Below are 22,074 nucleotides of genomic sequence, written 5' to 3'. Positions count from 1 at the left end.
GCTGTTGTCACTTTTTTGACTTTTTTTTTTCCACTGCTGTTTTGTTGCGTTTTCGTCACTTTTTTGTTGCATTTTTGTGGCATTTTTGCTATGTTTCCGTCTCATTTTTGTCCCTATTTTGACTCTTTTTTTCAAGATGCTTTTAGATTTGGGTAATGCCAAACTGGAGAAAATGTGCTCGGTTCAGTTGGGGGTTAAGAGGCTAATTTCAAAAGTAATTGGACTAAACAACCTTTGCTTCTATTGGAGTAATATTTGACCAGTGCTTTTGCTGAAGTATTGAAGTACAGAAGTAGTAATATTTCCACGTACCAGTACTTGTACTTGAGTAAATGTTCTGGTTACTCTTTCCATTCTGAGAAAATGAATGTAACAAAAGCTTCATGTTGACATATGGAAAAAAATGTAAAGTTTGTAAATCATGTGGTCTTAGGAAATACTATTTTATCTCTTTTATGGAACTAGACATAAACCAGACATTTCACTTTGAACGTTCACTTGAGAAGTTGTTCAGATGACAACTATTTTATTCAACGTGAGTGCAATCAGTTCAAAGCAACAATACTACTCCACCTCAAGCAGTTTAAATCATGCTAAAATCAATAGAGTCAGGTGAAGCTGTCTGGACTGTAAAAGCACCACCTCATGACATCAACAGGTGAGGAGCAGGCGTTTGTTGACCTTGAGACAGAATGAAACCAATGCAAAGTTTATTTTTACATAACGTATATGTTTTTAAATGAAGGAACAAGTTCGTAAGGCTGTAGAATAAGTCATAGCATAATGTGGGCCTTTTAAGACGTTATATAGACAGCCTTCCGTCCTCAATGTTTCCCGTTGTGCTGTTACATTTGTCTATTTTTCTTCATTTTCTCTCTTTAACTGTGGTGTGTGTCTGTTTCTAAGAGCTCCCTCCACCCACCCGTCACTCTCATCCCTCTTCTAATTCACCCGAGGTTTATTGGCACACAGGCGGGATTGTTTTGCCAAGCCATTACGGTTCAAAATTCAATGAAGGCGACGTTCTTAAAATGTACTCTCAGCCCGCTTTCCCTGACTCTCCCCCCTCGTCGCCCGTGTCCTTAGTTTCTCGTTTCTTTCTCATTTCCGCACGCACCTCCATTTTTCCCGACTTTAATTTACTCTTTTTACTTATAGGACATTTTGTGTTCGTCAGCAGTTAAGCTCCCCTAAACCTTTTCTCCCCCGACCGCATCCTTCTTTTGTCAATTCCATCTTCCCCGTTCAATTTCCCTGTAACCCTCTAAAACCTTCTTTGGTCAATTTTGAGCCTCATCTCCAGCCTGCCTTACCTCAGCATTTGTAGCAGAGTTCACCCGCTGTCACTGATGTCTCTCTATAACATTTTCTTTCTGCCTATCTCGCTCTATACAGTCCCATATACAGTATCTGCTCACAGCGCTAATCTCGCCTGGGCCTTGTTTAACTAAAATGTGTCAACTCTTGCTTTTTTGCCGTCCCCACTGGTCCCATTCTCCAAGGCGTGCCCTCTGTGTTTCCCTCTGATTACTCCCTTCCCCCTCCTTAGCCCCTGCTGTTGTTACAGGTCCATTCTCCCTGCCCTGCTTTTAATAACACATGTCAGAATTTAACCTTTTGCCTTGCTTTCCCTCAGGTGTGTTTGGCTTTTAACCCTCTGCCCCCCTGACTCCTCCTCTCTGCCCGAGACACACTTACAATTTCTCTGTCTTGTTTAACTGTTATTATTCATAAATGTAAATCATTTCATCAGGCCCAGGCTCATTAAGGGCTGACCCTCTCTCTGCCTCTTACTCGTGTTGGCACACAGTTCTGGTGTGTGTGATTTTCTCTCTGAACATACGGCTAATCCCATGAAGCTTATCACATCAGCTAACACTATCTCTCTCTCTCTCGCCTTCTTCAGCACACATTTGCGCTTATATACTTTACATGCAGTATATATGTGATCACCCTTTTCCATCCAGTCTCTCCGGGTTCAGTCTGTCCTCCCCGCCACTCACGTCCCTCCTGATCTCACTAGGCTGTGTATGTGTGTGCGTGTGTCCCTCACCTGTCCCCTCCCTGCTCCTGCCGTCCCGTAGGTGCGTTTGCTGTACTGCTCCCAGGAGGAGGCAGAGCTGGTGTTTCGAGCTGCCTGGGCGGCGGGTCAGGCGGGGGCCTCTCACATGTGGTTTGCTGTGGGGCCAGCGCTGTCCGGGCTGAGCATGGAAACTATGCCCCGGGCCCTGTTTGCCGTGCGGCCCCAGGGCTGGCGGGACGAACCCCGCCGCCGCATTGCCCGCGGTGTGTCTGTGCTCACCCACGGAGCTGTCGCCATGCGCAAGGATTACGGGACCACGGGAGGGCCAAACTTTGTCACCAACTGCATGACCGACGCCAACCAGACCCAGAGACTACGAGGCAGGATGAGGTGAGTGGGAGGTTAAAACATGTTGCATGTAAGAATGGAATAAAGCTGCTTTCATGCCAGATCGCGCTGCAGCGTCAGAGATCAGGTGCTGAGGGGGTATCTAAGTTTTGGGCCGGCTATCATCCATGCAAAATAGATGTTGTTGGTGCGTGTAGTTGTGAGTTGGCAAAATTACCCCAGCATCTGTAGCAAGCGGACCATGTCTCATGTATATTAATGAAGCAGCTTTAATATATTCCTCATAGGCTTTGCAAACAGACAGCAGAGCACTCTAACAGGTAGGCTAAGTGACAATGCTTATCACGGCAGTTCATTTTTATGCCATTCGTATGCAAAACATGTGCGATTTTTTTATAGTGTATTCAGTCAAAAGCCTAAAATACCTTCTATTTAAGGAACACAATTCAGCTGATTACTCTGCTTGGATTACTCTTGAAAATGGCAAACGCCGGTGTCAGAATTCAACACATGGTTTTCATCCATATTTAAAGAGAGGGCAATATTGGACGAACCATTTTTTATTTGTACTGCTACCTGGTGTTCACTCTCTGTAATGACAAGCTTCAGCGTCATTACCGCCGATCCGTCATGGAAAAGTGGCATTGTGTTTCAAAGCCGGCAAAAATGACTCAAGAGTCAGTGTGGGCACTTGCTTCCAATGCCGCTGTTCAAACATGCACGGAAAATTAAAACTCTAAGTGATATCAGGAATTTGTTTGTACGTTGGACCAAAAAAACGACGTAAAAATGTCATGAGGTTGTTTCAGGTAAAAGAGCTTGAAGTCCCTCTGAAGCACGGGACTGACATGAAATCATAACAACAAGTCAATAAACTGTGTATATAATGAGTCTATTGACCGCATTTTTACTCGGCGTCATTCGTCTTTCTCCGTTGCCTTCAGGTATTTCAGCAACATCACGCTTGGTGGCAGAGACTACTCCTTCAACAGCGATGGCTATCTGTCCAACCCTTTCCTGGATGTTATTTCCTGGACACCTGGTCGAGGATGGGAAGATGTAAGAAACTGATATGTGCTTTTATTCTTTATGTAGGTTTCGTTCACGTGGCATTGTAACGTTGTAAGAAGCCTATTGTTGAACATTGAGATGCAAGACAGGTCAGAAATGTAAGGAATTTGCCTTTCAGTCAGATGTCTTGACCTGCTTTATGTGCGATAACTTTGTACGCACTGAGGCTCTCCACATGAAACGAAAAACTCCAAAGTTCAGTGTCTCCTCGGTCGGCAAAAATTATCAAAGGTGGAAAGCCATGATTGTTTTGAGCTGAAAACGATAAGGTTTAACATTTGTGGATATTCTGTTTAGCTATTTCAGTGTCCCATAGAGTTATATAAGCCCCTGCCCTCCATTTGAAAATATGGCATCAATTTCTAGACTATTGTGAATGCAGCCTTTTTGCATCCACATTACATCAAGCATATATTTAGTTGATGTAGGCTAAGGACCGGTTTGTGGGCCGCTGCAGAGGCACAGAACAAAAGAGGCTTCTATTGTAAATCAGAGCGGGGTTTGTGCTGATTTAAGCAACATTAGCGCGTGTGAGTGTTAATGTGGACATGTGAGCTGCTACAGTGAGGTGCTTCTCAGTGAAACAGGCAGCAGGGACAGCAGGTTAGAGAGCCTCAGTGATGGATGCTTCACAGCGACTGCTGCAGGCCATGCGAGCTCACCGCTGACCGTTTGACCGCGCTGCTCTGCCCCCACGGAGCCGATGGAGATGATACTTTCTGCTGTGTTAGACGAACGCCAACTAATTCACTGCGTATTAATGAATGTCTGATACCATATTCATTAGTATCACTATAAATTATTTGTACGTGAACAATGTTTTCAATTTGAAAGCTTTAAAAATATGGTACACTGCATATTTATGGCAAAGTGTATGCAGCTTTATGTTATGCACCAGTGCTGTAGCATGTCATGCATATTCTATAAAGTGCTGTTTTGTTAGAGCCGTGTTTAGACGGTAGACACCTGCAGAAAACACTTTCATACTCAGAGAAGGCAGCTCGTTTCTACACACGCCATACGCTCTGACACAAAGTTCTCCCTGCTGCATTTGACTGCAGCCCATAACTACAGTCACACATGCACATCCACAATAGCCTACAGTAGACCCACACATTGGTGCTTCAACCTCCTGCTGGGCTTAACAGCCGACCACAGTACAGTCGCAGCGTGCTGTAGCATGCTGACTTCTTCCAGATCCCACAAATCCCTTTCAATTAGAAGCTCCCGCGCTGCTCCTCCGACTCTCCGCTAACCTAGGGTACAGAGCCCGCCCACATAAACACACACAGCCACATGTGTGCACACTCAAATGAGGGCACTATTGTGAGCTTTCACATATATTCTTACATCCCGCTGTATACAGCTACTGCACACACTTCGAAAGAGGATAAGACGCTTCTATCTGCCTATTATGCATCCATGCTGTTGGCTCCCCCTGAATATTTAATGTCCTCTTTACAATCACTGCAGCAATACTCGGGCGCCCAGCAGCCGCTCAGCTTAGTGAGAACACAGCAGACAGAGCACTTGACCAGTACAACCAGTGTGTTTTGGTCAAAATGCCAGAATACAAAGCCTTTTCCAGGATTTGTCCCAGAATTAAAGTCAGTCACTGTAATTAAGCAAATGTTTTCATACATGCTGTTTGTCCTTTTGGTTTGCCACTGAGTTTGTTCACACAATACTGTGCCAGTGTGAAATGGACTGAGATATTTTTTGGCTGTTTTTATTGTGTGTGGCTTGTGCTGCTGATAAAAGCTGTGTTTACTTGTGAGAGTTATCTGTTTCTTGTTGCTCATAGAGACTTGACTGAGCATCTATTGAAAAGCTGTGGTCGAAGTGTTTTTCAAATATTGTCAATGTAGCCACCTTTCTGTGTCACTCCTACAGACGGGAGACAGGGGAGGCTGCCAAACTTTAGTTGCCTGGTCTGCATAAGCGCCTTATTCTCTGCACTGTGTGCTTTTATAAGCCTTCATTCTTTTATGTACATTGTGCGGATACAGTTTTAACATGGCATCCAATCCACAGCACAAAACTAATACAATATGAAAAAGGCAAGTGTGCAATAAAAGCCAAAAACAGCATCTGAAACTACGTGTATGAACAAGTGCGTCTTCGTCATGGCACCTGCTCAAAATCTTAATCCCGCTCTTCATGACACAGCAAGTATTTAAGTTCCCACTTTTGGTAACTTATGTGTCAGCTCCTGGTCCCATGATCTCTTTGTGCCCGCTTTATTTACTCATGTAAATCAGCACATGTTTCATTCTGCGCAGACCCTTCCTTCATAGAAAAACAATTACACTTAAATGCAATCAATTTGCAGTAACCAGCACCATCCATCATTGAGGTCCTTACAGGCTCAGAACTGTCGGGCAATTGTTCACATACCCCATAACAATAAATATTCAGAGCCTCAGCCTCATGTCGCAGAGATGAGGAGCAATACCCTGTTAAATTCTGTTATGTAAGACATGTAGTAAATTTGTCTTTGTGAAGAATTTTATTCGAGTCCTGGAGGTATTTATTCATTGTAGTTTTGTGAGACAAAGTTGCTTTGGATTGCATTATACCCCCTAAGTTATTTTCACCCTTTTAAGAAGAAGCATCAGCTCAAACAGCCCATGAATACTGCGTGTTGTGGCTGTACTGTTGGCAATATATTGTTCAACCTAGAGTATTTAGTTCAGTGTAGCATACAGTATCTCTTGTAAGTTGTTTATGAATCACATTTATTCAGCCCCGTGTGATAGAATTCTTTCCCTAAAGCTAATTAACACCGTTATTACAATTGAAATTAAACCAACAACTTAATCTAAATATGAAAGCATGGGGGTTTGTTGGCTCAGTTTGTACCTTCTACTCATCCTGCAAATATATTTGGTGCAAGTGGTGGACACCACAGCTTACTGTGTGATAACACACAGATCACTCCTGCATCTCATTAGCTCAAAGATGTACTTTTGTAAATGACACTTAAAACTGATGCTACAGGAGTTTAATGAACATTGTAACTTGTTTGATAATTGGGCACACATGCTGTATTCTGACGCTCCTCATTCTGCCCCCTCAGGTCGGCTGGTGGGAGAACGGGGTGCTCCGGCTGAGGTACCCGGCCTGGTCCCGTTATGGGCCCTTCCTCAAACCCCCTGACGATGCCCAGCACCTGCGTGTGGTCACTCTGGAGGAGCGGCCATTCGTCATAGTGGAGCTGGCAGACGCTGCCTCTGGGACCTGCATCCGAGACTCTGTGCCCTGCAGGCGGCCTCTGAATGCCAGGTCTGAGTTCTCAAATGTTGCTGCTCAGGAATATTTACTAGAGACGGGGTGGAGAAAAATAAGTTCTTGGGGAAGTTGGCCTCATATTTGTTATTTCAAATTAAACTCTATGCATTTATAATTGTAAATGTAAAAACAACATAATGATCTTACTGTACATTTAAGACTTACTGCTGCTGCATTGAACACATTAGTTAATTTGCTGTATAAACTGCAATCTCTTTGGCCCTGTTGCACCTTTTTTGGAATAACTCTTCTGGTCAATTAAAGTTGCCTTAAACATAGACTCCACATAAAAAGTAAGGGCAAAGGACACTTTTATTTGGCAGTGTAATGAATGGAGTTTTCACAATGCTTTCCTGTGGCACTGACATCAATCACTTGTCAAAACTGTGGCCACTTCACTCCGGCCCTGATCAATAGCAGTCTCTCCGGAGGATCAGGAGAATGACTCAGAGCGGCCAGCATCAGATACGGCCACAGTGGAGCTTTATGGTTCATCAGCCTCAGAAAGAATGACGGCACCTATCCTGCACCAGTCGATCACTCCTGTCACCAACTGCTCTCCAACACCACTTTTCTTGCTCTGTTTTCTTTCTTTCTCTATAATCATCCGTGTTTTGCTTCTTTTTTGTGTGTGTGCCTCTGTGACTCTCCTAGTGCCATCCATGAAGGCATGGCCCCTTTGAAGCAGTGCTGCAAGGGCTTCTGCATCGACATCCTCAAGAGATTGGCCAAAATTGTCGGGTTCACCTACGATCTCTACTTAGTAACCAACGGAAAGCACGGGAAGAAGATTGATGGAGTTTGGAACGGCATGATTGGAGAGGTAAGTTTACGATCATCTGTGACTTGTCGGAATTAGTGATGCGACTTTCAGGATTGAATCATCATCATTCCTGGACTCTGTGGGCCTCTGTGAGTGTGTGGAGTTGGCATGTTCTCCCTTCTGTGTCTGGGTGGGTTCAATATGGGTGCTCTGGTTTATCACATGAACATAAGACATGCACAACAGGCTAACCCTCCTGCTCGGTACTTCTGCTCAAGCTCCGGATGCACTGAGACAATTTAATGTAAGCTGCAGCAATGCATTAACGTTGGTATTCTGTCTTTTAGATCCGGTTTAGACCCAGTTAAAGTGTCCTTTTGATTTTGTAGGGTAACATTATGTGTGTGTCACAAAGGGCAGAGTCCCTTGATACCAGCTTAAATGATAACCACTGTTAAACAAGGACAACGACGATTTAAAAAAAGGATTGCAAAATTTATTAAAACTAAATAGGCACAGCCTAGGAAGGATAGTGTTAAAACGAAGTTTAAAAGGGTCCCAATATGTAATCAAAGGAACTGGCTAGACTAAAACTACCCCCAGCCTCCTCCACAAAGATTCTCTGGTCGATATCCAATCTCTGGGATAGCGAAGGGGTTTAAGTCTTCCGTTGAGTCCAAGCTACTCCGCCACCTTGGGCTGCACGTCGTCTCCGAGCAGGTCACAGCTTGGCTCCCCGTCCTGGCCGTCACCTCTCCGCTGATGTGCGCGTCCTTACTGTGGACAAGAGCGTCTCTTACACGGGGCAACAGGTCGAGCACAGAAAACCACACGTTGCTCCGGGAATAAACGGGAACTTCCCTTTACTTAGCTTGTGGAGAGCGTTGTATTATTAAATGGCTCCTCGTCCCTTCGTCCCTCGACCCACGTCCTCTCACGCCCGCGCCGTGGTGCGCTCGCAGTCGTTACCCAGGTGGAGGGCAGTGAAGCTAGGCCACGTCTCCCCGGAGTCCCCCCTGGGGATGGAGTGCGATGCCGCTGTAGGCGAAAGGGGGCTTTTACGCACGGCACAACTGATTGGGCACACAGCCAATCTTACGGTCACAAAAGGCTAGGTATGTCACTTTCCTCTACTTAGCTTGTGGTGAGCGTTGTATTCAATCTCGCCTCCCAGTCGATCCCTCTCTCAGGGCTGCGGAGCGCGGTGCAGATAGGCCACGTCCCCTCCGGAGTCCCACCTGGAGCTAGAGTACGACGTCGTTAGCTTATGGCGAGCGGTGCATTCAACCACGTATCCACGCCGATCCCTCTCTCAGGGCTGCTTCTCGGCCTCTCACGCGTCCACTCTCGCACCTGCTTCCCCCAACTCTCTGCTTCCCTGCGCGGCCTCCCTTCCTCTCTTGCCGCCCACCAGTTACCCTTCAAGTCCCGCCCCGTCCCTTGGGTCCAGCCAATAGTACTCTATCAGGGGTGCGGTCAATTGTCCCTCCCCAGGTCAGTGCACCTTTGCTGTCCGTCCATTGCACAGGAAAACACTACAACTTCAACATACACACGGCAAATAAAAATGTGCAAACAACTCGATAAAAAGCGCAGTGACTACCCAGAAATAGACTAGACTGACATTTCCCCCTTGTTTTATATTGGTCGTCCCGGCCAATACTTATTTAGAATACCTGGCTGGTGGTATACCCATGTTGGCACGTTGTGAGCGGCGTACACAAGGTAGAGGGGGCTCTGGAGGCTCAGGTGGCTCAGCCGGCACAGGACCTACTGCAAGCATCACTGGGGGGCCAGGTTCTTGACTTACAAGTTCAGGAAGCCACCAGGTTGGAGGGGGCAATACTGGCTCAGCACCTGGCCGTTCTGGTTCCTGGGACTCAAGACCTGGACTCTGTTGGAACATATTCAAAGGACATGGCCGAAGGTTATTGCGATGCATTGTACGTGTGGGCATTTCTCTACCTTCAGGGCGCAAGATGTACACCGGGTGATTTTCTCGGAGTGGACCCACTATAACAAATGGCCTAGGGTCCCACTTGGGTGCCAACTTCCCTCTAGCCCGACGGCGAAAGTTACGAATCAACACCCTCTCTCCAGGCAACAAGGACGCCAGCCTGGCTTTCCGATTGTAGCGGGTTTGATCTTGCTCTTGTCGGTGATTGATTTTTTTCTTTGCCAGTTGATAAGCATGACTCAGTGCCCCATGGTGGGTCTCCACCCACCCCTCCAATGTGTGGCTCCCCAGGGGTGGCTGCAACCCAGTTGCCCAATCCACTGGCAACCTGGCATGCCGTCCAAAAACTAAATAATGTGGTGTATATCCTGTTGAGCTATGGACAGTGTTGTTGTAGGCTTGGAGGAGGGCCGGCAGCTTACTATGCCACTGGGCCTGTTGTGTTTCCTCGAGGGAGCCAAGAAGCCCCAATAAGGTCTGGTTAAACCTCTCGCATGCCCCGTTTCCCTGAGGATGGTACGCGGTTGTGCGGCTCTTATGACATCCATACAATTGGCAGAGCTGGCTGATCAGAGTTGATTCAAAAGCGGCTCCCCGGTCTGTCAGAATGCGCTCAGGACATCCAAAAGTCTGTATCAGGTTGCTATAGAGGCCCCGGGCGGTCGTTTCGGCAGACTGGTCTCTGGTAGGTACTGCAATAGCAAACTTAGAGAAAAGGTCTGTCATAACCAAAATGTATGTGTACCTGTCTTCTGGGCGTCCAAGCGAGAGGTAATCAACCCCTACAACCTCAAACGGATAGGAAGTGACAATGGGCACAAGGGCGGCCCTCCCATCTGGGCCAGACTTGCTGTAGATACACTGAGGGCAAGACTGCGTCCATTCTTTTATATCCTCTGTCATCCTTGGCCAATAACAGCGCTGCCTGAGGACGGACAGGACTCTGTCGCTGTTAGGATGCCCCAGCTGCTCATGATAGGTCCTCCATAGCTCCTTCGTCTCCTGCCTCGGTACGATATGCTGGAAAATCATTAGCTCAGACCCCGCCTCCTCCCGCAACTTCCCGAGTACCCCATTTCTTAGTTCTATATCGTCCCATTTTCTGAGTAACTGTTGTAAGTACGGGGTTGCATCATGTACCTTTGGGCAGGGACTTTGTTGTTCTTTCCACTGACGCAACATCACCAAATCAGCGTCCTTGGCCTGACGCTCTTCCCATGGAGCCTCGACCATTGTAATGTGATCCGTGCGTACTGGGGCCTGCTCCGGTAACCTGGATAGTGCATCGGCATTCCGATTCTGTGTACCTGGGCGGTATTTGATGGTATACTGGAAATTAGCCAGCTGGGCCGCCCATCGCTGCTCCACGGCTCCCAGTCTTGCAGTCTCCAGGTGTACCAGAGGGTTGTTATCTGTAAAAACAGTAAACTCTGCTCCATAGAGATAGTCCTTGAATTTTTCCGTAACAGCCCATTTCAAGGCCAAGAACTCAAGTTTAAAGGAGCTATAGTTTTGGTCATTGCGTTCTGCTTGTTGTAAGCTACGACTAGCATAAGCTATCACACGCTCCTTCCCATCCTGTACCTGAGCCAAAACTGCACCCAAACCCTCCAAGCTAGCATCCGTGTACAATCTGAATGGCTGGGAGAAGTCAGCATAGGCTAGTATAGGGGCATTTAGCAAGGCAGTCTTTAGCTGGTCGAAAGCCCTTTGACACTCAAGTGTCCAGTTCACCGGGGCTGTTCGTTTTTCATTGGCCGAGTTTCGGGTCAGTGCATTTAACGGCGTTGCAATCTTAGAGAATCCTGGGATAAAACGTCTATAATATCCCGCAAATCCTAGAAAGGATTTTACCTGTTTGACTGTCAGGGGCACAGGCCAGTCCTCCACAGCCGCCGTTTTGGCCGGGTCCGTAGCCACTCCTTTTTCACTAATGACATGCCCAAGGTAGATTACTTCTCGTTGGAACAATCGGCACTTCCGGGGTTGTAACTTAAGGCCATGTCGGTCCAAACGCTGGAAGACCTCCTCCAGGTGGTGTAGATGGCTGTCGAAAGTAGGAGAAAACACAACAACGTCATCTAAATAAATGAGTAGGGATTCGTTTACCATATTCCCGAGGCAACGTTGCATTAGCCTTTGAAAGGTTGCAGGGGCATTACATAACCCAAACGGCATACGCTCGAATTCGTAGAGGCCAAATGGTGTTGTGAAGGCCGTTTTCTCCCGGTCAGCAGGGTCCATCTCGACCTGCCAGTAACCACTGGCCAGGTCCAGCGTCGAGTACCACTTAGCTGCCTTCAACCCGGTCAACGATTCTTCGATGCGGGGGAGGGGGTACGCATCTTTGTGCGTGAGGGCATTCAATTTCCGATAGTCCACACAAAACCTCCAGCTCCCATCCTTTTTTCTTACTAAAACGATGGGAGCTGCCCAAGGACTTGAGCTTTCCCGCACCACCCCGTTGTCTAGCATACTTTTAAGCAGCGTTTGCAATTCAGAGTATAGGCTGGGTGGAACAGGCCTATACCTCTCTCGGCTTGGTGGAGCAGAGCCGGTTGGAATCTGGTGTTTGACTACACTCGTACGCCCAAAATCTTCCTCATGATGTGAGAACACGTTTCTCCACCTATGCAAAAGGTCCATCATCTTCCCTTCCTCCTCCGGGGTAAGGCCATCGCCCTGTAAAGATAGCATAGACTGAGCTTCCCGCTCTATAACTGGTCCCTCCCCCACACGCCTGACCGCCACTTCGACAACGTCTGGGGCCACACTGTCTAGGACCAGCTCCTGTTCGCCTTGTATATCAGAGGCGGTTAACTCTGTCACCTGCGCTAGGGGTTGGCGCTGTGGGACCTCTACGGGATAGGGGTTCGGGTTACATACTCTGCAGGGCACCCGTCCCCCTGACACTGTAGCCAATGTCCGTCCGACGTACCACTCCGAGTTAGCCTCAGGGAGCGGTTCCACAAACACACTAGGCTGGCCGGTGGGGCTCCCATTCACTTGCATCCACAAGACCATTTCCGAGTGAGGCGGGATAATCACTGGTTGTTGCCGGCTTAACTTAGCAATACCTTCGTAGGGGGCAGGGGGACCTTTCATGGAGGCACGATGACACTCAGCAAAGGCCGTTGCCCAGACCTTGCCTTCCACAGATGGTAGCAGGGTCCGGAAGGCCGACAGACCTGGATGGTTCCCCTGGGTGAGAGCAGACCAAACAGGTTTAATAACATTCATCCCAAGAATCCCCTTATCCGGCCCCAGACAATCATCATCGACAACTATAACACCCTTTTCTGGAACATGGACATTGCCTACCGTACAATTCACCATGGCATAGCCTATATAAGGTATTTTTAGTCCATTAGCAGCCCGCAGAGTCAGCCATGGCACTGTATCGGCACTCTTCACCCTGGTCTCATTCAAATGTCTCTCGAACAAGCTGCGGCTTATTAGGGTCACTTGGGACCCAGTATCCAGTACAAAAGGAATAGGAAAGGAATTGAGTTTTACAATAACATCCAAACACTCACCAACCAACGCAGCCTTGGACTCGGGAGGCGGTTCGGATGTTCCTGTAGTCGTAGTCTGGGGAATGGGCTCTTGGTCCAGTGCAACTGCCCCCACTGCTTCGCCCACAGCCGCAGGGGGTATTAAAAACCCTGGGGCTGGGGGAATTTGCGTGGGCATCGGCGCTGAATATGCCCCGCTATCCCACAATGTCGACAGATTGGCTGTCCTTGTGCGTCCCACTGGTAAGAGGGTGTCTGGGCTGGCCGATGCGGTCTGGCTGGCGGGGTGGGCGTTCTGGTTTGTGCCAGATTTGGACTGGAAAGCTGGGCCCTTACTTCCTCCACTAGGCCAGTTGAAAGAGTCCTTAGTTGTTCAATAATTTCCTTCTTTATCTCCCCCATGAGTTCTTCTTTGAGCTCAGTACGGAGCTGTCCCTTTAATTGGTCTTGGTCGGCCACAGTTGGGGTAGGTGGGGCATATGTTCTGACTCTTTGAGACAAAATATCGTCCCCTTCTTCTTCGAGGTCTTGTTCTATGGCCCGGGCTTCTTTACATGCTGTGGCAAAAGTAACATTGTTGTTCCGTCGCATAAACCGACCCAGCTCTTGTTTTACAGGTCCCTTCCTTAAACCAATCATGAATTGATCTAACAGCAAATTGTCTCTGTCATCAGCTACCCCCTCATCCAGTGCACTCCAGCTGGAACACATTTCCCTTAATCGTAGGCTAAAAGAACTGACATTTTCATCTGTCCGTTGCCTGCAATTATAAAAATTAGATCTCAATTGTGCTTTCGTAACTGGTTTTGAATAGAGTCCTTGCAGAAAGTCCAAAATTTTCTTTCCTGTGTCCCTTTCCCCAGCGCTTAACAGTTGTACTTCTTGTTTAGCCTGTCCTTCCAATGCAGTTAGCACAAAATCAGCCTGTTGTAGCTCACTTAGGCCCTGTGCCCTTAACATTGCGTCCACCTGAGCTCTCCATTCCAAATATTTTGTTTGTTCACCACCAAATTTTGGAATGAAAGCGGCACCCATGAACCAAGGCATGGTGAACTGGGCAGTAATGGCCGCACTTGTATCTGGCAGTGTAGGCATTGTCTAACAGTGGTGCTGGTATCCTGCCAAACAACGCCAAAATAATGTCACAAAGGGCAGAGTCCCTTGATACCAGCTTAAATGATAACCACTGTTAAACAAGGACAACGACGATTTAAAAAAAGGATTGCAAAATTTATTAAAACTAAATAGGCACAGCCTAGGAAGGATAGTGTTAAAACGAAGTTTAAAAGGGTCCCAATATGTAATCAAAGGAACTGGCTAGACTAAAACTACCCCCAGCCTCCTCCACAAAGATTCTCTGGTCGATATCCAATCTCTGGGATAGCGAAGGGGTTTAAGTCTTCCGTTGAGTCCAAGCTACTCCGCCACCTTGGGCTGCACGTCGTCTCCGAGCAGGTCACAGCTTGGCTCCCCGTCCTGGCCGTCACCTCTCCGCTGATGTGCGCGTCCTTACTGTGGACAAGAGCGTCTCTTACACGGGGCAACAGGTCGAGCACAGAAAACCACACGTTGCTCCGGGAATAAACGGGAACTTCCCTTTACTTAGCTTGTGGAGAGCGTTGTATTATTAAATGGCTCCTCGTCCCTTCGTCCCTCGACCCACGTCCTCTCACGCCCGCGCCGTGGTGCGCTCGCAGTCGTTACCCAGGTGGAGGGCAGTGAAGCTAGGCCACGTCTCCCCGGAGTCCCCCCTGGGGATGGAGTGCGATGCCGCTGTAGGCGAAAGGGGGCTTTTACGCACGGCACAACTGATTGGGCACACAGCCAATCTTACGGTCACAAAAGGCTAGGTATGTCACTTTCCTCTACTTAGCTTGTGGTGAGCGTTGTATTCAATCTCGCCTCCCAGTCGATCCCTCTCTCAGGGCTGCGGAGCGCGGTGCAGATAGGCCACGTCCCCTCCGGAGTCCCACCTGGAGCTAGAGTACGACGTCGTTAGCTTATGGCGAGCGGTGCATTCAACCACGTATCCACGCCGATCCCTCTCTCAGGGCTGCTTCTCGGCCTCTCACGCGTCCACTCTCGCACCTGCTTCCCCCAACTCTCTGCTTCCCTGCGCGGCCTCCCTTCCTCTCTTGCCGCCCACCAGTTACCCTTCAAGTCCCGCCCCGTCCCTTGGGTCCAGCCAATAGTACTCTATCAGGGGTGCGGTCAATTGTCCCTCCCCAGGTCAGTGCACCTTTGCTGTCCGTCCATTGCACAGGAAAACACTACAACTTCAACATACACACGGCAAATAAAAATGTGCAAACAACTCGATAAAAAGCGCAGTGACTACCCAGAAATAGACTAGACTGACATGTGTGTAAAAAAAAAAAAAAGAAGAAGAAGCCTGATACTTGGAAGATCAAATATTGTATGCCATGGTTCTTGGTGTGACAAGTATGTGAACCACAACTTTAGGGCAATGGTTCTCAACTGGTGGGTCGTGGAAACATTTTCAGTGGGTCACGAGCCTTTTCCACTGTATACTGTATTCCTTTCAATACTTCTCTTCAATAAAAGTATAGAACCATATGTTTTTTTGAAAACAAAAGAAAGGCAGTTGTTTTGGTCATAATTTCAATTTATTTGGTCCTGACGGAACCACTGCTCTTGGAGAAATAAAGGTACCTAGCCGAGTAGGTAACACTAAAGCACTAAAATGATGGATGGTGGAAGTCACCTGTTTTCAGTTCTTGTGGCTCAAAGTTATATACAGATATTTCAAAGGGCAAAAATGATAAAGACCCAGTGAATGCATGTTTAATTGATCGTCATTGAGTACGGTTTGCAATCAGATGATTTGTCAGCTTGTCTTTGGAGCAGCTCTTTGAAAATTAAAAACAGACCAAAAAAACTAACGATTCGCCATTAAAGTCATATGCTGTGTATCCAAACACTAGTCTGGAATTTGAGCAACAGCATTGTTTCCAAAGCTGTTGTGTTATTTTTGGCACCGCACTTTTATGCTCAGCTCGAGATCTTAGCGGGTACCATGGGTGACCAGTTAAAAACTAAGAGTCATTTCATTTGCAATGACAGCTATGCCCACTTAAGCTGCGGCAATCAGACAGCTGTCATTTATTACCCGCGGTCACGTGGACTCACTAATGCGATGAAAACTTTATGCAAAGCGCACGGGGGGAAAAACAAGTAAGGGGGGGATGAGTTGAGTAAACGCAAATATCAATTTACGATATACGTCTTGAACATTGGCTGTGCTCCATGTAACGCTTTATGAAGACGAGAGGCGGTGATTAGGTGTGGCTATATGTACTTCATTAGTCAGTCATATTTACATGTGGAGCGCAGAGTGGCAGAGAGTGCATCCCCGTGTTACTCCAGCATTCTCCCATTTCCTGACTATATTTTTTTTATGAGATATAATTTTATTTATGTGTCGACTCTGCTTTAACATTATAGCATGTCCTGGTTGATATCTTTTTAGCTTCAATCATGAGAACAACTGGTTTAGACCTCTACAAACTATATTTATATTACCGTATTACTATAAGTCACACTTTTTTTCATAGTTTGGCTGCGACTTATACTCAGGTGTGACTTATACATCAAAATATATTATGTGGCGTTATTTTCACACTGACTGCCGCAAGAGGGCGCTCTAGGCTTGTGTACCAGTATCTAACTGAATACAAATGCCCTGCAAAAGAAAATCAGATTCTGCAGATTACAAGCTGCAAGTAGTGAAATATGCAGCCGCAAATGGTAAAAGAGCAGCAGGAAGAAAGTTCGAAGTGAGCAAGAATCTTGTGAGGGACTGGCGGGAAGCGGAGGTTTCTCTTACTGCAATGAAGAAAAAATAAAAGCTAATCGCGAGCTAAAAGCTTGATGGCCACAGCCAGAGGAAAGAGTTCACAACAGGGTTTCCGTTAGCCGGCTGTAGCCGGCTTTTGGCCGGTTTGAAAAGCAAATGGCCGGTAAAAATAATTTCCATCGGCCAAATTGGCCGACAGTAAAAAAGTGAGAAAAAATATAAAAAATAGAAAAATATATTGAACATGTCACCTAAGTCAGTGACTAACATAACAAAGTGTTTTCGAGACAGGCCTAAATATTAAAAAAGGTTCAATATTTCTATCAAAAAAGTTTTGATTTACGTCTTTAGCCCGTTTTACAAAGCGCAGTTGAAGCGCCATCATCGCTGTCTGGATATTTAACGCTCTTTCTTCGTGCTTCGTCACATTTTCCAAGAAAACTGCAAACTACAGGTACATTTACTTTTATATAAGTGTGTTAAGAACTCAGCAGCTAATACGTTTGATTAGGATATTGTTGAAACGCGCGTGTGTTCAGTCAGACTGACGCGCTGTCCCGCAGCGGCTCTTCCTGGGAGAGTGGCCGCGTTTAGAGGCGCTTCCCCCGGTCAGTCTGCGCTGACGCCTCGGCTCAGTTACCGGTGTTGGAGCCGCTCTACAGCGCGGCAGAGCTGGGTCCGTTTTGAATCACTCGAGACTGACTGTTGTGACTTTAGTGCTGTTGATTTGTCTCTCCACAATATTTCAGTGGTGAGGGACTTAATCACTATTTTACACCTGAAGCCACGTAAAAGCGCGGAAGGGCATCTACAGCCCAGCCCTCGCTGTGCAGCTGGTCAGACCTGGATAAGGACAGCGTGAGGGTCGTAGATATCGGCTACTTTCTGTCTGAGTTGAAGTGCATATGAGCGGTGTATATCAGCGCAACACCTGCTGCTCCACCGTCTCCACGCGCACAACTTCATGTTTGGATTTTCGCTGTTGCTACATTTTTCTCACGTCAGTCTTTTATTAGAAATAGCCGTGTTTTGGGACCCACTAAAGCACTCGTGTAGCGCTCTGTCTAAATGTAGATTGTTGATGATAATAAGCCACGTTCATTATGTATATATATTTTTAATGGCCGGTAATTCTTGCGAATGGCCGACATTTTACGACCCAGCCGGCCAAAGTGGCCGACAAAAAAAAAGTCTAGCGGAACCTCTGGTTCACAAATGTCAACGGTGCACCAGGGTGGCTGGTGCGACTTATACTCCGGGGTGACTTATTGTAAGGAAAACAGTAGTTTAGCTTATGCTCATAGATGTGTTTAAAATGTACGCTCTGAACTGAATCTTAAATCCTAAAATAATGCGCAAATCTAGTAGCAAAAGCAATAATCGCGTTTTCCATTCTTCTCATAATGGAGTCTGTGTTCTTTTTATTTTTTCATTTATTGGTTTATTTGGTAGGGACAGTGCATGTTAATGAACACACCATGCCGGATTGTAGCCTACGCAGACACGGGGTGAACATGCAAACTTCGCACAGAAAGGTCCGGTTCATGTAGGAATCGAACCCGGGACCTTTTAGCTGTGAGGCACGAGCTCCAACCACCTAAGATTCGTGCTTATACTTTGTCTAGTCCTGGTGGTACCTGTAAAGCTAAATATTTAATGAGATACTACTTTGCGTTAGAGCTACTGTATTAGATTTGGTTGCTTTAAAGCTGCAATTAATAGATCTCATGTGGCGTCTCTGCCATTAAGTACCAGCTCCATAAGGCCTCTAGTCACTGCATATTGCAATTATTTTGAGTATCAGTACAGTACATCAATATTTCAATGTGGTTAAAATCTTTTTGATATATGCAATGTCATAGATGCTGGATGTCTAGAAATTTGGTGCAAAAGCCCAACAGGACCGTCCTGTTAGGCCTTTGTGCCGACATCCAGTTGTCAAATGCGGTTTTGTAACATCCACGACATTATTATTTATATCTTGGGCCCGGGCCACTGCTGTCCACTGAGTCTATTTTCGCATGCAAAAGGTTAAGGAAGAAGTTGTTTTCAAAAACTAATGTCAAGCTTTTGATCTGCTGTTCTTTGATCAGGTAATCCAAAGAGTCGGCAAAGTTGAGGGGCGGCTGCTTTGCTCTCTGTCTCACTTTATTTTCCTGATTTCCTCAGAAGAGCAAACGTGTCAAGTCTAATGCAGATTAACGTTTCTCTCGTACAATCAGCAGATGCAGCAGTTTTTTATAGATAGTTTTCTGCATAGCTTTTCCGAGATACAGTTGATAGTGTTTCCTAGATATTGCTGTATTTTGGGAGGGGCTCCTTATTAATTTTTTTCTTTACAAATCTTGATTTGTGATGGTATTTTTTTTTAATGGGGAGAGTTGTGCAAAGCAGAGTTGAAAAATTTTGTGATTAGGTTTGCAATTTATTTTTTTCAAATCAAGACATGGAGCGGCAGCTTATTGTATAGTGTTTTTTCTACATGAAACAAGTCACCAAAGCGCTTCACACTGTGGAGGGGGATATGGGTATCGCTTTAGATTAAGGTGCTCAGTAGGTTTAGGGTTAGGTTAAGGGTTGGCTATGAATAAGCGTGTTATTAATATGTTAACAGATACAAGTATGATAAGCAGTGTGTTAATACTTAACAAGCATGTTATTAATGCTTATTAAGACCTTATTAATACTTAACAAGCACACCTTAATATAAAGCGTTACCGGGATTTGTACTTCATTCACTCCACACACGGTGGAGGTAAGGTGTAGCTCCAGTTCCACGCACACACATTATTAATATTGGTCCATTGTACATGTTTTTTGTGGTAGGGGAAACCAGAGTCCCCGTAGGAAACCTGCGCAGACATGGGGGGAACATGCAAACTCCTCACAGAAAGGCCCTGTCCAGGGAATCGAACCTGGGACCGTCTTGCTATCATGACAATCCAAGATAAAATAAGATATAACTTTCAACATGTCCAGCTGATAGTTTAGTGCTGCATGAAAGGTGGAAAACTGCTCTGGCCTCAGTGTTGTGTGTTTGAGTCCCGATTGCGACAATTTTCTGATTGCCTATCTCCGCTCTTCACTCTGTGCTGTCCTTGTGATTCATCCCAAGGCTGACAAAATTGTTTTGAGTCAATTTTGACAAAGGCCCATGATCCATTTAAAAAGCTCCTGCAACCCTTTTGGGGCCTGACCCACCAGTTGAGAACCACTGGCCTAAACTACAGGGTTGGGCACTATTACATTAGGTGGTGACAGAATATTTGTTTGTAAAGCATTTATCTATCTAGACTTTAAGATGTGCATATTGTTACCCATAATTCAATATGATTGTAACGATCCTTTCTGCCCTCATTCATAATCTGATATTTTGGGACTGGAGTCTTTGTCTTCTTTCGTGCCTGCTCATTCACCCTCGGTCCGTCTACCCTTTAGGTGGTGTACAAGAGAGCCGATATGGCCATCGGCTCCCTGACTATCAATGAGGAAAGGTCAGAGGTGGTTGATTTCTCTGTTCCTTTCGTGGAGACGGGAATCAGCGTTATGGTCTCCCGTAGCAACGGCACTGTTTCACCATCCGCCTTCTTAGGTAAGAGACCCTATTTGTGTGAGGCGCCTGAGCGATGTACAAAATCCAATCCAATATGCAGTAGCAAAATGTCGAGTTTGCATAAATGGCTGCTTGTCCTACATCTAGATTAGCCATTACTTTTTCTAGTTGTTCTTGTCTTCCCAACTTATAGTTTTACACAGTCAGCAAACAGAAAGCTCCAGTGGGATATTGGCAGATAGACTACACTGAAATTATTACAGAAAAAGATAACACTTTTGGAGAGTTGTCATTCTTTTTTGCACCACTATGCACCATTTTCTATAAAGTTAAGACCGCAGCATCCCAGATATATATATATGACTTTATTTCTGTTTTTCCCCCACAGAGCCCTACAGTCCGGCTGTGTGGGTGATGATGTTCGTCATGTGTCTGACCGTTGTGGCTGTGACCGTCTTCATCTTTGAGTTCTTCAGTCCTGTGGGCTACAACCGCACCCTGCAGACCAGCAAAAGTGAGTCTGCGGCCTTTGCTTTTAGTGACACATGTTTATTTAATGGCGCTGCATAAACATTTTACGGTATTGTGATGTTTAAAAATAATTTCCATCGGCTTATTTTTGAATACGTTTCCCCCCCCCCCATAAATCTTTTGCCTTTGCCGAGACACGTTAATCAAAGTGATGCTTTGACTGTATAATTTAGCGAAAGATGTAAATGCAAATGAATCTTGCAATATGAATCATTTCTTTGATATAGTCTTTGTCCACACACCTTCCTTTTGTATTGCTTGCCAGATAGAATAGATGTACGGTAGTAGGCATTTGATATTTCACTTTTTTTGGGTCTGTTTCTTGGATCGGCTTCTGTAGCCTTGTATTTTATCACTTGTGTGCACCGGCGTTAAATTGTATCATACTTCTTCTTGATTTGTAACTCACCGAACTCAAAAAAGAAGGTCCGGTGTTACAATTTAGCAGAAAAGTGGAGCGTGACAGTGGCAGACTTCTGCCGCTCTGGGTACTTAACATTTTGCAGGGTTATGTTAGAATCCCTTAAGTAGAATTATCGGTATGTTTAGCGATGTGGATAGTGATTGTATTGTACTTATACACTTAATTTAGTTTGTTGTCAGTAGAGATGTATGGATCCAGCCTCTTTGCTACCGATACCGATACTGGGGTTTGAGTATCTGCCGATATCTGATATTTACAGACACCAAAAGACCCTTTTAAAAGTCTCTTTCTCTGAATTAAAAATGTAATTGACTCTTTTCTCCATATTAAGATCAATAAAATCATATATTATTGTCACGATGTTACAGACCAATCATCAATTGTAATCTATTTATGAAGTAATGGATTAACATTTAGCAAGGATCAATGGACGTTTCTACACTAAATATCCTTGAGTATATGACAGGCTATAGGTTACAAAACAATTCACATGAACTGAGCTGATCATTACAAATATGTCAGATTAGTTACGTCTTAAATTAAAATTCAAACACTTGGCCACTACAGCAGTGGCCGATTTTACTTTATTTGGCCTCTTTAGGTATTGTATCATAGTTTCTGTCCCTGCCTTGATTAGTTGGCATTAGCGTTAGCATGCTGCCGGTGGCTTTAGCATACTGTTGCTAGCTGCAGCATTTTGCGCGGCGATCAAAAATACATTTGCGGAGGTTAAAACTAATTCTCCAGGTTTTGCCCTTCAAAATGAGGTGCATATTCACTT

The 22,074-nt window shown here is 45.8% G+C and overlaps 1 protein-coding gene across 1 annotated transcript in view; it reads left to right on the top strand.

Moving 5' to 3' along the window:
- Positions 1-22,074, top strand: part of grin2db (glutamate receptor, ionotropic, N-methyl D-aspartate 2D, b) — a 69,514-nt gene that overhangs the window by 31,065 nt on the left and 16,375 nt on the right. Inside the window, exons 5-10 of the mRNA XM_079561532.1 lie at positions 2,085-2,413; positions 3,316-3,430; positions 6,522-6,727; positions 7,388-7,556; positions 20,224-20,377; positions 20,727-20,852. Of these exons, the coding sequence (XP_079417658.1) occupies positions 2,085-2,413; positions 3,316-3,430; positions 6,522-6,727; positions 7,388-7,556; positions 20,224-20,377; positions 20,727-20,852 (1,099 nt within the window). The remainder of the gene's footprint in view (positions 1-2,084; positions 2,414-3,315; positions 3,431-6,521; positions 6,728-7,387; positions 7,557-20,223; positions 20,378-20,726; positions 20,853-22,074) is intronic.

The sequence above is a fragment of the Gobius niger genome, assembly GCF_951799975.1.
Source record: "Gobius niger genome assembly, chromosome: 8".
Lineage (NCBI taxonomy): Eukaryota > Metazoa > Chordata > Actinopteri > Gobiiformes > Gobiidae > Gobius > Gobius niger.
The sequence above is the reverse complement of the archived record's forward strand: the minus strand, read 5'-3'. Positions and strand labels throughout refer to the sequence as shown.